Source organism: Schistocerca americana, chromosome X (assembly GCF_021461395.2).
Source record: "Schistocerca americana isolate TAMUIC-IGC-003095 chromosome X, iqSchAmer2.1, whole genome shotgun sequence".
In the NCBI taxonomy this organism is placed as follows: domain Eukaryota; kingdom Metazoa; phylum Arthropoda; class Insecta; order Orthoptera; family Acrididae; genus Schistocerca; species Schistocerca americana.
In genome coordinates this window covers 926,645,293-926,659,501 of record NC_060130.1, presented here as the reverse complement: position 1 = coordinate 926,659,501, position 14,209 = coordinate 926,645,293, and the positions used below count along the sequence as shown (strand labels likewise).

General features: G+C 39.0%; 1 protein-coding gene across 2 annotated transcripts in view; it reads left to right on the top strand.

The window, feature by feature from the left end:
* LOC124555390 (sodium-coupled neutral amino acid transporter 9-like) overlaps positions 1–14,209 on the top strand; it is a 354,431-nt gene that overhangs the window by 298,846 nt on the left and 41,376 nt on the right. For both annotated transcript variants that reach the window (XM_047129284.1, XM_047129283.1), the window contains exon 10: positions 9,063–9,167. In XM_047129284.1, the coding sequence (XP_046985240.1) occupies positions 9,063–9,167 (105 nt within the window). The remainder of the gene's footprint in view (positions 1–9,062; positions 9,168–14,209) is intronic.

Here is a 14,209-nt window from a genome sequence, read left to right as displayed (position 1 = left end):
TGTTTCCATTTTCTGTGTCATTGTGGAGGATATGATGTTCTGGAAAACATTTGCATAATGAAAAGATATCAAAAACGTAATCAATCAAGAAATGAAATAGGTACAGGTACTTAGCTTTCAGTGATAATAGCTATACTGCAATGTTATTATCTTTCATTCTTCTAAAGATATTGATATTATTGTTCTGTCATTGAATGCACCTCATTTTTCTGGAATCACCAATTTCTTCAGATTTGCATTTGATACTTGACTGTAAATTGTTATAGACTCTCAAAGATGCCATCTTTCGGCTTGTCTCAGAGTTTGCCATTTCTAGTCATTCCACACTCTGCTAAGTGAGTGACCATTGTCTAGTTCCTTCATATGGGCTTTACCCACATCAGGTCTTTGCCCTGAGCTGGGCTAGAGTGGCCACTGAAATACACCTTACCATGTATCATTTCTGGGCAGCCAATTAGATCACCTAAATATGCATAACAGTACACAGTACAAATAAGAACTAATCTTGCACCTAATTTATCAGCTAGTAACATTATGAATCCTTCATTGGTAAATGGGCCATGAGCAAATGTACTGCATATTTGGTGTCCCTCCACAGCTTATCACTTTGATACCCAACTTAAATGATGTAATGATAAACACAACTGTTGGGTTGACTAGCAAGAATTTCCACTTTGTGATGACAACAGAGTCTACCTTGACATCTGTACTTATCATTTGTTGAGTGTTTCATTGTCCAGAAGTGACACATGGAACCAATTCTGAGCATCATGGCCTTGAAAGCCACAGCCTTCAGTGAGCAGATAATCACTAGTATTTGTTGATGGAGCACTAAACAGTTGAGGCTACATCTAGTGCACTATCCTGATCATTCACAGACCTTAGAGTTTAATGTCCTGCTAATGATGAAGCAATGCCATTTCCTGTAATGTCATGAATATTTACTTCTGTAATATGACAATGACTGTGCACACAGTTCTTATTATACCTAACATGGTCTCCAGGATGTTTGTCAGTGCCCCTGGTCACTATGACTGACATACTAGCCCCTCAATGAATATGTGTAGTGTATTATGAGATGGCAGCTGGCCCATTCTGCATTATTAACAACCCACATTGACCAGTTGTTACATCAAGTGGCAGAAGCTTGAGACTGTTTCCCAAGGTAACACTAACTTATTTATAATGCTCTGTGTTTAAGTCCGTAGGATTGCATTGTAAATATGACATTTAAAAATTAGTATCTATTACAGTCCATCCAAGGGTGTGTGATCCCATAATCATGATCAAATCTGGTGTGCTATTTGTACAATATGAGAATAGAACTTTGTCCATCTAGGACTTTCATCTCAGGATGCTCATTTCCTTATTTGCCACTAGTGTTGTGGAATATTTAACATTATTCGTGTGTAAAAAATTATCCCTATAGAAAAGAAAAAAACTGAAATTTTACTTCATTATAGATACAAATAGTTTATTTTCAGGGCCAGTCTTATACTGAATTTAAGAAAAAACATCCTATTGCTTGCTTACATTCTCCAGTCATTTCACTTCTCATTTTTCTTCCTCTTAATCAATTTTTACTTCTTTGCCTTTCCTTCCTCTGAACTGAAGAGCTAAGCAGTGATCCACCTTGTACCATCTTTCACCTCCTGCTCAGTTCCCCTATTATCTTGGTCCCCTCCATCCTAGGTCTCTTTCAAAACTGGGATCTGCATGACATGATCCTCCTTCCCAACATCCAAAACTAGTAGTTACGAAAGATAGATATTTTTTTTAAAGGCTCCTACTGGCAATACTGTAACTTTGCCTCCTAAAGATAGGCCAGCTAATATGCTTCCTTGCAATGTAGCAATTTTCTATGTGCATTCTTTTCAACACGTAAGCTACAAGAGCAATGATGTATTTATTAACTTATATACCATACCACAGCTGTAGACAAGTTTATAACCTCTTGAAGTGCAAAATATGGTGGTGTTCAAATAACTGGAAATTTTCGAGATCAACTGATGACTCATTATATTAATTAATGTGAAATATGACATTACTGTCAATCTGGAGAGCCACGACTGCAAAATTATTTTTTTTCTTCTTTTGTTATACCTCACAACACTGACTTTCTTCAGCTGTGATCCACAGCCATCCTTAGCTAATCTTTGCAGTGTCAGAAACCTAGTGAGGTAGAGGTAAATATGTTGTATCATAACATTTGTCTACCTATGTCATGAAGCTTCTCAGACTGCAGTACTGATCTGAAGATCACTCTTGATCATAGGTGAAACTAGTCAGTGTAAAAATAAAACCAATGGTTGTTGTTGTTGTGGCAGACAACAGGAATGAACACTGGATTTTGAATCTGTTTGATACAACACATGGCAGCAGAACATATGATAACATGAAACGACGTAGAGGTGACACAAAGTCAGGAGCATAACAACATCTAAATCTTGAGGGCTGCACAATAGTTAAAAGTTGACAACTCAGCATAGACAGAGAGTAGGAGTCTCATGACAGCCTAGGTATAGACATCTGTAGACATCACCAGTGTTGGCAGTGCTAGTTTTGAGTCAATGCAGCCAGCCAGCGTTGTAGACTCACACTGCAGGCCAATGATGGAACCTCTAGTGTTGGTCCCTACATTCATGGCTAGCAGACCTTAGCTCAGTGCAGTGAGCAACATCTGTGGTGTGTCAGCATGACAAGTTACTGGTGCCGCATACAATTCTCGAGTGAGGCAGATGGCAAAAGGTAGTGATAAGTGTCAGTCTACCACACCAACCGACTACTGGGCCTGGCCCCATGCTGCACAGAGAGAGAGGTGTATGGCCACCATTGCTTCCGCAGCCCCTCTCGTGGTAGAGGCTCCAGGTGCCCCTGGTCAGTGGGGACCTGAATATAGGGCTGGAAGTGGCCTACCGGAGGGGACTACATCAGTTGGACAGCAGTGGCACCATGGATGAAGTGGCAGACACTGGAGGCGACGTCATGATGACTGGGGTCCAGAGCGGTGGCTGCTTCTCTGGTGCACACTCCAGGAGCATCTGTAGCTGTGTTAACTTGATGCAAAGTGTCAGTCTGCCCCATGGTGGGGAAGCCAGTGGCAAGACCAGTCTTGCCCCCTGTGGCTGCAATAGCATGGAGCAACTAACAATGGAATGAGAGGGGGCAGGTGGAGGAGGATGGAGGGAGGGGTTCAAGGATGAACTCTTCTTTCTCTGTAGGCTGTGAAAATGGGGTAGGATGGAAGGATTGGGAAGAAAAAGATTGCAGGGTGCAGGTGTGTAACCAGAGCAGGTTCTGATGTCGGGTGACAGTCCAGTCTTCATTATCAAGCCTAAAAATCCTACGCTCTCATTGCTGATGAATGGTGGCTGGGAACAACCTATCTTATCAGCCAAACTCTTAGGAGCACACCCACATGCCAGACTGGAACTTTGGGGTGGTAGGAGGAAATGGGGGTTTGGCTGCAAGCAGGAGTAGATGCAGAAGAGAATGGGGTTGATGTCTATGTGAAAGCTCTGATGGGCTCTTGGCGCTGAATGGTGTCACCCAAAATGAACTTAAAAAAATGTTAGGTTGTCTTCTATGGAAGCATCTTAGACTTACTTCTTAATATGCTGTTTGAATATCCAGACAATCCTCTCTGCCTCTCCATTCGATTTGGGATGAAAAGATGTGCTTGGTCACTAATGTCTATGGTAGGCCTTCAGAGGTGAAAACCTTTGAGAATGCTGTCATTGTGTATTCCACTGTGGTTGTAAAGCAGTTAAAATGTATGGGAACCTGGAAAAATTGTCAGTTATGGTGAGTCATGTGATATTCAGGAACAGGCCTGCAAAATCAAGGTGCACTCTTACTCAAAGTTTGATGGCTGCTGGTCAAGATGAAAAAGCCTGACATGGGTCTGCCTGCTGTTCCACACATCTGTTGCATTGACGGACTAGGCTCTCTATTTCCCAGTCAATGCCCAGCCAATAAGTATGGAACTGAGCAAACAGTTTGGTCCTGAAAGCACCCCAATGTCCCTCATGCAGCAAATGTAGGATCTGTTGTCATAAGGCTGTTGGATTCACTACGTACAGTGCAGTGTGGTCTCTGGCTAAAAGGAGCAAATGGTGTCACAGCCCATAGTGGTGGCAAAGAGGTTCTGTCCACCTGTGCAAGATGAAGGTGTGAACTTGTTTGAGAATGGTGTCGACCTCTGTGATGGTGGTGATGTGAGCTCTCATAATGGTAAAATTGTCCACAGCTCATTGAGCCTCATCATCCAGACAGAAACAAAGAATTTCCTCTTGATCAAACTTTTAGTCTGGCCCCAGGGGTAGGCAAAAAAGAGTGTTCACTTTTGTGAGGTGAGATGTGCTTCTGAAATGGTTTTCATAGGTACATCCTGAGAGGAACATAGCCAAGTGCTGGAGCCACAGAGCAGTATGATCTGGAACATGAACTGTTGTGTTGGACAATGAGATCAATGTCTTATGGTCTATTGTCATGTGGAATTTGGTGCCATACAGAGGAAAAATTTCTTCAAAGTCAATTGCATTACCAGCGCCTCTTTCTCAATCTGAGAGTGCTTAAATTGTGCGGAGATGAGGGTTTTTGAAGTGTACGCAATGGGATGCTCTGAACCATCAGCCTCTCAGTGAGTGAGGACAGCCACCACCCCATAGTTCAACATGTCTGTTGAAACCACTAACTGCTTCCTAGATTGGAAAGTCACTGGATAAGATGCTGAGAGTAGACACTGTTTGAGTTCCCTGAATGTCTTTTCATGCATGGCCAATCACATGAAAACCACTGCTTTCTTACATGAGTGATGCAATGGATAAGCTATATGACATGCTACTGGACTGAATTTTCTTTAATTTGTAATTTTTAACGTGGAGCTGTTTGAGGTTCACCTCCAATGGCATGGGTGTTATCACTTTCACATGTTTCTACGTTGGTAATGCACATTTGTGAGAAAGGATGTGGCCTCAGTACTGCAATTAAGACTGAAAAACTTCATGTTTGCTGAAATGACACTTAAACCATTCGACCGTGCTGAACAAACTGAGTTTGAACTGCCTAGTGGCACTGAGCTGTGTGCTTGATGAACTGCACTCGGGCCCATAGTTGACAACATTTGGTAGGCTGGACAAAGTATATTTAGAGTTTCACCCCAGCCACAAGAGTCCACTTCATATTTTCATATTTGTTTTTGATGAGAGGTTCTTAACAGTAATAATTAATCAGATTAACAAATATGCTGAACAGTTTGTAAGTTCACATGTTGGTACATTGAAACAATGATTGCATGTGCACAGATGGGTACCAACCTAACACTGAGATTTCTATTCTTTGTTTGCAATGTTATTCCTACAAGGCATAGTTCAGAAACCCAATTGTGAAATGTATTACTGAAAAAAGAAGTTCTTGGAACACCTATTTTCCAAAATGTGTTGTGTATGTTTTTGTTCCTCCAGTAAAAACCTTCATGAGACTGTCAAAATAAATCAATTGTAATGTGCTTATTTTCATAATTCACATTCCTGCTTCCATAAGTTTTTTATTGTCAACACAATCCCAACAATCACTTGATTTGAGAAAAGTGCACTGACACATATCAGTGGTGCAAGGAACAACCCAGTCAAGTAGTTAATCCTGCCTCCCACAAAAGAAGAAAAGTGTGTCTTCAGGTTTGCTAAATGCTGCTTGGTGGAACTTCCTGTGATGATGTTGTCATCCAAGTAGCTAATAAAACCCGGCACATTGTGAAGCAGCTGTTCCAGGAACCTCTAGAAAATTGCCAGGCCACTGGAGGCTCCAAAAACCAACTGCTTATCTTTGTATAAACCATGTGGTGTGTTAATCACTGATATCTTCTTTGAACATTTGTGTAGTGGGGGCTGTAAGTATGCCTCAGTGAGGTCAATTTTGAAGAAAAATTGCCCACCCATGAGTTTTGCATATAGCTCCTCACGCTTTGGAATGGGGTATGTGTCCTTATCGGCTCTAGTATTCACCATGATCTTGAGGTCTCTGCAAAGTCAGTCTATGCCAGATGATTTCCTGATCATAACCAGGACAGTAGCTCACTGACTCAAGAATATAAGTTCTATCACACCCTATTCATGCAGCCTGTCTAATTCATCCTTGACCTGGCCACAGAGTGCAAATGTAACTGCCCAAAGATGAAAAAATTGAGGTCATGCCATAGATTTCAGCAAACTATCAGCTTCAAAACTCTTCACATTTCCCAATCCAGAAGAAAAAATGTTGGGGAATTCAGTGCAGAGCACATACAGTTGTTGATAAGGAACATTCTCAGAGACCATCTTGGCTGTGTCATTGATGGAAAATCCAAAAGACGTGACTGCATCCAAACCTAAGAGATTTTTGGTATCGGCAGTGTTTATGACTAAGAAAGTTATGTCCTGGTCATGTTTTTGTAAATGGCTTCCATGGTAAACTTACTTTTCAATGAAATGCATTGCTTGCTGTAACTGACCAAATCATTGAACTAATTTAGTTACTGTTGGTTCCCCTAACTGTAAATATATTTGAAAGCTAATGAGATTTGGGGCAACACCTGTATCAACTTGAAAGTTGACCATCCTGCTAGCCACAAACAGTAGCTTATTAAAGGAACCCCCTTGAGTGGATGGTGCAGAACATATAACATTAAGTGGAAATGTTGAGTCATAGACAGACAGTTGTGCCTGCCTATGACTCAACATCTCCACTATATGGTGAATAGCAATCTATCCTTTTCTCAATATTGTCATTATTCCATCCTGGATTTCCTATTGTTTGACATATAACATTAATGCCCATTTCATCTTGTGATCATGAGACAGGAATGGCCACTTGACAAACAGATTCAATGTGACCCTGACATGAACATTTAGTGCAATCTGCTCATTAGAATGGGCTGTTGTCTCTAGCATGCTTCTGAGAAAGGTCAGGCAGTACAGGTAAGGTTGTCATTAGCTGGAGTGGCATGCGACCCCCTGTTTACATGTGGCAGGATGTGCATACTGTTGCTTGTGTACTGCTGCATTGTCACCACTGGGTGCCAAATCTGCCACAAGTCCATGTTCACTGTTTACCATGGCAATGCTCACCAAGGAGTCTAACCAGCAGCCTGCCACTTGTGTGACTTCGTAGGTCTAAGCTAAATGCAACACTTCATTCAATGAGGGGCCATCAAACTGTAAAATCTGTAACTGAAACTCTTTATTGGGTGCTGCACATATGATCATGTCTCTCATCATGCCCTCTGCATAAGATTCTTTGGTGGTAGGCATAAGAAACTTGCATCGATGACTTAGTCCCTGAAATTCAGTCGACCAAGCTCAGTATGACTGACTCAGTTGATTGCGACACTGGTAAAACTTAAGGTGACCAAAAATCACATGATGATGTATTTTGTAATGAGCACCTAGTGAGGAACAAATTTTGTCAAAATTCAGTTTATCAGTTTCCATCAGAAGGGTCAAAATGTGCAACAACTGATAAGTTTCTTGCAGAAACCATGATAAGTAAAGGGATCTAGTAGTATCATTTTCTTTTACCTTGAGAGCTGTAAAGTGCTGTTGCAGCTGCTTTTTGTACAAAAATGCAGTCTTCTGACTTTTCCTCATACAGCAGGAATGGCAAAAAATTTACCACTAGCTGCAGCAGTACTCTGACCAGGAGGCCTTTTGTATGCTTTTGACTTTCCATGTGGTGAGCCATCAGATATTGCATAACAACAGCAAGAGAGGGTTACGCCATGTTGACTGGAAAGAAGGAAATGCCAGTGGCCATTCAACATATCAAGTCTGCAGTTCACTGAAAAGTTCGCCAACCGAAAGCATCAGCCAAGTTATGAAATTCACATGCAGGTTGTCACAGTCTGAGTGATGGAATATATGCAAGTTCACTCAGCAGTCACCAGCTGTGTTGTGGCACACAACACTAACAAACACTCATTTTTCAGTTTGTTAATGTGATACAACACATGATGGCAACATGTACAATTACTTGAAACTGCCCAGAGGTGATTAAAAGTCAGTAGCATAACAACAGAATGTTGAGTACTGCATACAGTAGAGGAACAGTTCTGATATGATCAGCATGACAATGCATCCTTTCATAAAGCAGTATATGTGACACAATGGTTTATTGGCAGTAACATTCCTGAAATGGACTGGCATGCCCATAGTTGTAGCTTGAACTCAGTGGAATACATTTGGGATGTGTTAGAATATCAATACTGCAATAGACCTCAGCATCCTACATCATTACCTAATCTGGTTTTGGCTCTTGATGAAGAAAGGGATGCTGCTCCTCCACATACATATAGAGAGCACACTGAAACTGTCCCCAGAAGAGTTCATGCTATCATAAAGATGAAGGGTGGGTACACCCAATGTTAATGTCCACTAATAGACATACTATTGACCAGATAGTGTATGAAGCTGTTGTACACTTTGTACATACTTCATTTTTTGTGAAGGTCTGATAATCAATATTTGGTGGACAGTTGGTAGTCATTGTTTTTAAGTCTTTTATGTTATTATGTGATCTGTTGTAGCTGCTTCAGTATTAATTTTTATATAGTGAATTATGATATACACCTTCAAAACAAAAATTCAAATTTCAGTTTATAAAAGAGTTGTAAGGTGAAAGAAATGGTGTTACCTGAGCTCTTTCAAAGATCTATCCATGAAATTATTAATTATTGTGTACAGATAGGTGGGTTGTAAACAAATTTGTTATTAGGCTGTCAGTGAGAATAACTGAATAACTGGTAATTTTTTTTTTTGTTTTGTTTTGTGTAAGTTGGTAATCGTCATATCTCTATCCCACAAAAAAACAAAAGATTATGTGTAATAGATACTCTATTAATAAAAATTAATTGGTGTAAGCATTATATAAGATCTTGGCAACACATATTTAGAATTAGTTACAAATAATGAAAATGCATATAGCAGCACACGCTATGTGAAAACAGAAAAAGAAATCAGTTTTCATATCCATATATAAATCTGATTTGTTAATTTATAACCCAATTTTCTTACATTTTATTTTTTCAGGGTCGTGATTTGTCAGTTGCATATGTCCTTGTCATAGTTACATATGTGACAATTGGGGTAGTTTTCTACATCTGCTTCCCACTAAAGAAGTCATGCATAGAAGATGTAAGTCAAAATATACTTGTAAGCTTAAATATTATGGTCATAAATTTAATGTAGATAAGAGATATTGGGGCTTCTGATGATTTACATGTCACTAAATCAATAATTAGTAATGATGTGCATTTCAACAGTAGTTTTTGTTGGTGAATTAAGATCTGTTAAAAGCCGCGTAAGACTACAATTTTACATAAAAGTGTAAGGTGAATGTTTCTTAGATATTCCTATGAGTCAAGTAGATATTTGCTTCACCAACCTTAGAAGAATATTTCTCAATCAATTTAATGCAACTAAAACACCATCTGGGTAAAATTATTGGAAAAGAACTTATATTAAAGAGTATAAATTAATTTTCCTCTTTCTTCTTCTTCTTCTTCGTCTTCTTCTTCTTAGCTTCTAAGGGGCTTGAAACTTCTGTGCTGATCTCCCATGCTGCCTCCAAATGCCTCTTTCCTGTGCTACTTCCTGCCAATTATTTATGCCCATCCTGTTGCACTTCTTTTTTTTTTTTTAAATTTCATTTAGCCATGTACTCCTGGATCTCCCCCTTGGTCTCTTGCCAAATGATTTCTCCATGAATATTCTTGAAACCAGGTGGTCTTAGATTAGATTAGATTCAGTTTTCATTCCATAACCCCAAAAATGAGATGATTCACATGGATGTGGAACTAGTCAGAATGTATAACATAAAAACCAAAAAACGTTTGAATATAATACTTGCTACAGTGGTCATTTATCAGGAGATTGTCAAAATATGTGGATACATTATAAAAAACTGGAACTGCCAATATTCACAATAATACAATGTCAGAATGAAACATAGTTATGCACTTTCACTAAATTTGTAATACACAGAGTACCTAGTCTTGACTGTTGTGACCATGTTCTGTCAAAATTGAAATCTAACAGACATTTTTACTAAAGCTGGTCTAACAGTCCCTGTTAGGATATTTATCTATAGAGTGGAAGAAGTTACCTATCAAATAGGCTTTCAAACTCTGTTTAAACTGTGCTTTATCTGAAAGTAAGTTTTTAATGGTTGCTGGAAATTTATTTAAAATGTGTGTTCCTGAATATTGCATGCATTTTTGGAATAAGGTAAGTGATTTTAGGTCTTTATGTAGATTGTTCTTTTTCTTTGAGCTATTGGTTGGAAACAGAGACATATTACTTCCGAGAAATTACACTAAGGAATACATATGCTGAAAACCAGTGGTTCGAATAACACGTACGTTGAACAGGTTTCTTCATTATGTTCTTGAATTTACACAACAAATGAGTCTTATTACTTGCTTTTACACGCTAAAAAATTTTGCTCAGTTTGATGAGTTACCTCAGAATATGATCCCACGTGACATAATAGAATGAAAGTATGGAAGTTTTTTATATTGATATATCATACATCTGACATCATTCTCACTGCAAATACAGACTTGTTTAGGAGCTTCAGCAATTCTGTGGCATGCCCTTTCCAACTGAATTTATTACTGAGTTGTAATCCCAGAAATTCAACACTGTCAACCTCTTCGATCTCCATGTCTTCATACGTTATACATATGCCAGACGGAATCTCTTACAGGTTCTGAACTGCATTAAAATATTTATTAATGCCAGTGAAAAATTGATTAGCAGTCATTTCTAGATCTTTACTTGACTTGCTACTTCTTGCAATGTTTGTATCATCTGCAAACCAAACAGACTTAGCATCTGTTAGAGTAACAAATGAGAGATCATTAACATACACAAGAAAAAGCAATGGACCCAAGATGGGACCTTGAGGAACATCACTTGTAACTAATTCCCTGTCAGATAAAGACTGACTGCTTACTCCACAGCTATTTCACAACAACACCCTTTGCTTCCTGTTAGTTAGGTAAGACTCAAACCTTTTCACAGCATTGCTAGTGACACCATAATACTCCAATTTACTTAAGAGGATTCTGTGATTTACGCAGTCAAAGGCCTCTAATTTGTTATCTACTGATTTCATTCTCACCATATGATCTGCCCACTGAAGTCTTATGGAATTTATTATGCTTATTATTGTTGCTTGTTGTGCCATCATGTGGATTTCAGTGTTACATCTTCTCTTGCAGCTTTGCAATTCATTATCATAATATGGACCAAAGATTTTTCTACAAACTTTATTTTCAAATACTTGTATCTCCTCTTTGGCCAAGAATATTACTGACCACCTCCAGATTTTACTTTAACTCATATACCTCTAGAGCAGAGCTTTCCAAACTGGATATTCTTTCACCCTGGAGTGTCAAGTAGTATAATCAAGGGTGTTGTCAGATTAATAAACTCAGAATGTAAAACAAATGAAAAACGTATGATAAAATAATGCAAAATATCCTCCTGTTCATACATTTTAACCATAGATCATGTATTAAATGAGTGACTGGGATGTTAATTTCCACTATTTTGGGCACATAACTTCCAATTACAACACTAGATGTCTCTCTTCTGTTGACATACACTGGTGCCCTCTGTCAGCCCATGTCTTAACAAGCTCTTCAAGCAGTGATAGTGAGGGTTGTACACTTTTCCTCCAGTCTGTTTGTTTGTTTTGTTTTTGTCATGTGCCATTATTGTACTTTTTTCAAACAGGTATAATATACATAGTCACCAGAAATGGATAAATTTATTGTCAGAAAGATGTGTATGAAACATCAGCTGCAGAAAAATAGTAAAGCAATGTGTCTGAAACTACAGTAGATACTGAACAACAACCAAACAGTGCACCTCAAGCCTCTGTTTGTTCAGCACCATCATGCAGTAGCAAGAACGCAAAAGTGGGGCTGTACAATGAAGAATATTAAAAAATGGGGTTCATATGATTTGGAAATGAAGAATGTCCTATGCCACAGTTTGAAATATGTGGAGAAAAACTTTACAGTGCAGGCATGGTACCAAATAAACTGCTCCATCATATTCCAGAAAAACACAAACATTTACAAGGAAAAAGTTTTGAGTGTTTCAATGAAATTCCAAGACAGAAGAATCAGCAAAGTTTTTTGTGTACTAAGAAATTTAAGACCTCTGATTAAAATCAAGAAGCTAGTTGTCTTGTAGCTGACATTATTGCAAAAAATACATTACTTCATGTAATTACAGAGAAAGCCATCATTCCAGCAGGCTGTGCTATAATGAAAACAATGTTTAGCTCTGAGTAGGTAAGTGATGTGGAAAGTAATTCCCATGGCTGATAACACAGTTGTGGGATGGACTCAGGGTATATTTGAAAACATTGAACACTCTGTTACAACTCAAGTTGGTGGAACAAGCATCATGGATCCCATCAAAGGCAGGGCTTCATGTGAAACCAATCATGTGATGTACATGCTAATCTGCAACCACTGTGCTTCATTCTGTCTGGGCATGACAACCAACAAGCTGTCTGTCCACATAAATAGCTTCTGACAAACTGTGACCAAGTAACAGCTGGAGCACCCAGTTGCTGAGCATGCTGCCCATCCCAGTGTTCTTCATTTTAATGACTGCTTCACAACTCACGCCAGCTGGAGCCTTCCTACGAACACCAACTTCTCTGAATTGCACAGGTGGGAACTCTTTGAACTCCCCCTACAATTTATCCTACATTCCCATGGCCCTCCTGGCCTCAACCTTGTTAGTCATTGTCCTCCATACACCATAGCTTCCCTGTTCCCACTCCACTACCTTCTATTCCACAAGTGCACCCACAGTCTTTTTACTTCTCTCCTTTTCCACTCCCCATCCACCAGCTAGCCTCCTGACTGCACTACCCTCTTTCCACCTCATCCGTGTATGCTCCCTCAAATAGCAGTTTACAATCCCCCACCAGTATCCTGCTCTCGCTCCTCCTCCCTGGCCTACCCTCTTCCTTACACCCACCACCCAGATTGCTACTCCCATCATGCACAGCTGCTCCCAGTCTGGCCTCGGTAGTCAGGAACAGTGGTCATGTGTGTGAGCAGCATTTGTGTGAATGTGTGTGTGTATGTTGTCTAATTCATTGGAAGACCTTCTCGCTGAAAGCTTAGTAGTCTTTTTGTTGTTCCTGTCTGCAACTCAACATCTCTAATATATGGTGAGTAGCAATCTATGCTTTTCATAATATTATCACTATTCCATCCTGCATTTTCCATCATTTAAATTTAATTTTTGCAATTCAACTGTATGAATTTACCAATGTATGTGGCCTAGCTCAGCTTGCTTCTTTTATTTGTTTCATTAATGAATGAAACATAATAGAGCATTATATCTGTTGCAAGGAAATTCCTTAAATGATCAGAGTCAAAGGTTTTTTAAAATAATAAATGGATACATGGAGACAATGAGTTTGTCGTGGAAGAATTGCATTGGCATATGCACAGATGGTGCCCCATCAGTGACAGATTCTGTAAAAGATTTATGACACTGGTGAAGCAACAAAAATGAAAACTTAATTATTATGCACTGCTTTCTACATAGGAAAGTGCTTGTAGCAAAACTTATTGGGAAGGATTGGAAACCAGGTTTGGGCATGACTGGTAAAATGATAAAGTAAGAGCAGGCCTCTCAGGTCAAGACCATTCACTCATACATGTGATGTGCTGGGAAGACAGCACTGTAACCTTCTTCTTTATACAGAAGTCTGCTGACTATAAAGAGGGAGAATATTTAGCCATGTGTATGAATTTAATAATTAATGATGCAGTTGTTTGAGCAACAAAACAAAACTATGTTTGTGGCTGCATTAAAAGATTAGTTGTGCAGCACAAAACTAGCTTTCCTTCCAGATTTATTTGAAATATTCAAAAAGACAAATGCCAGTCCATAAGGTTAGGATGCAAATATCCTCATGATCACAAACAAAATTGCAACCTTAGGAGATAAAAATCAATATATGGTTGAGAAAAACAGATAATCCAATTTTTAAATGTATCCATAGACAGCTAAATGAAAAGTTAGTAACAAAATGTGGCTACTGATTTATGACCACTAAGTGCAACTGACAGACAAACTGCATGGATATTTCTCAACACTAGCTATAAACCAGTGGGACAGTATTACAAATACTT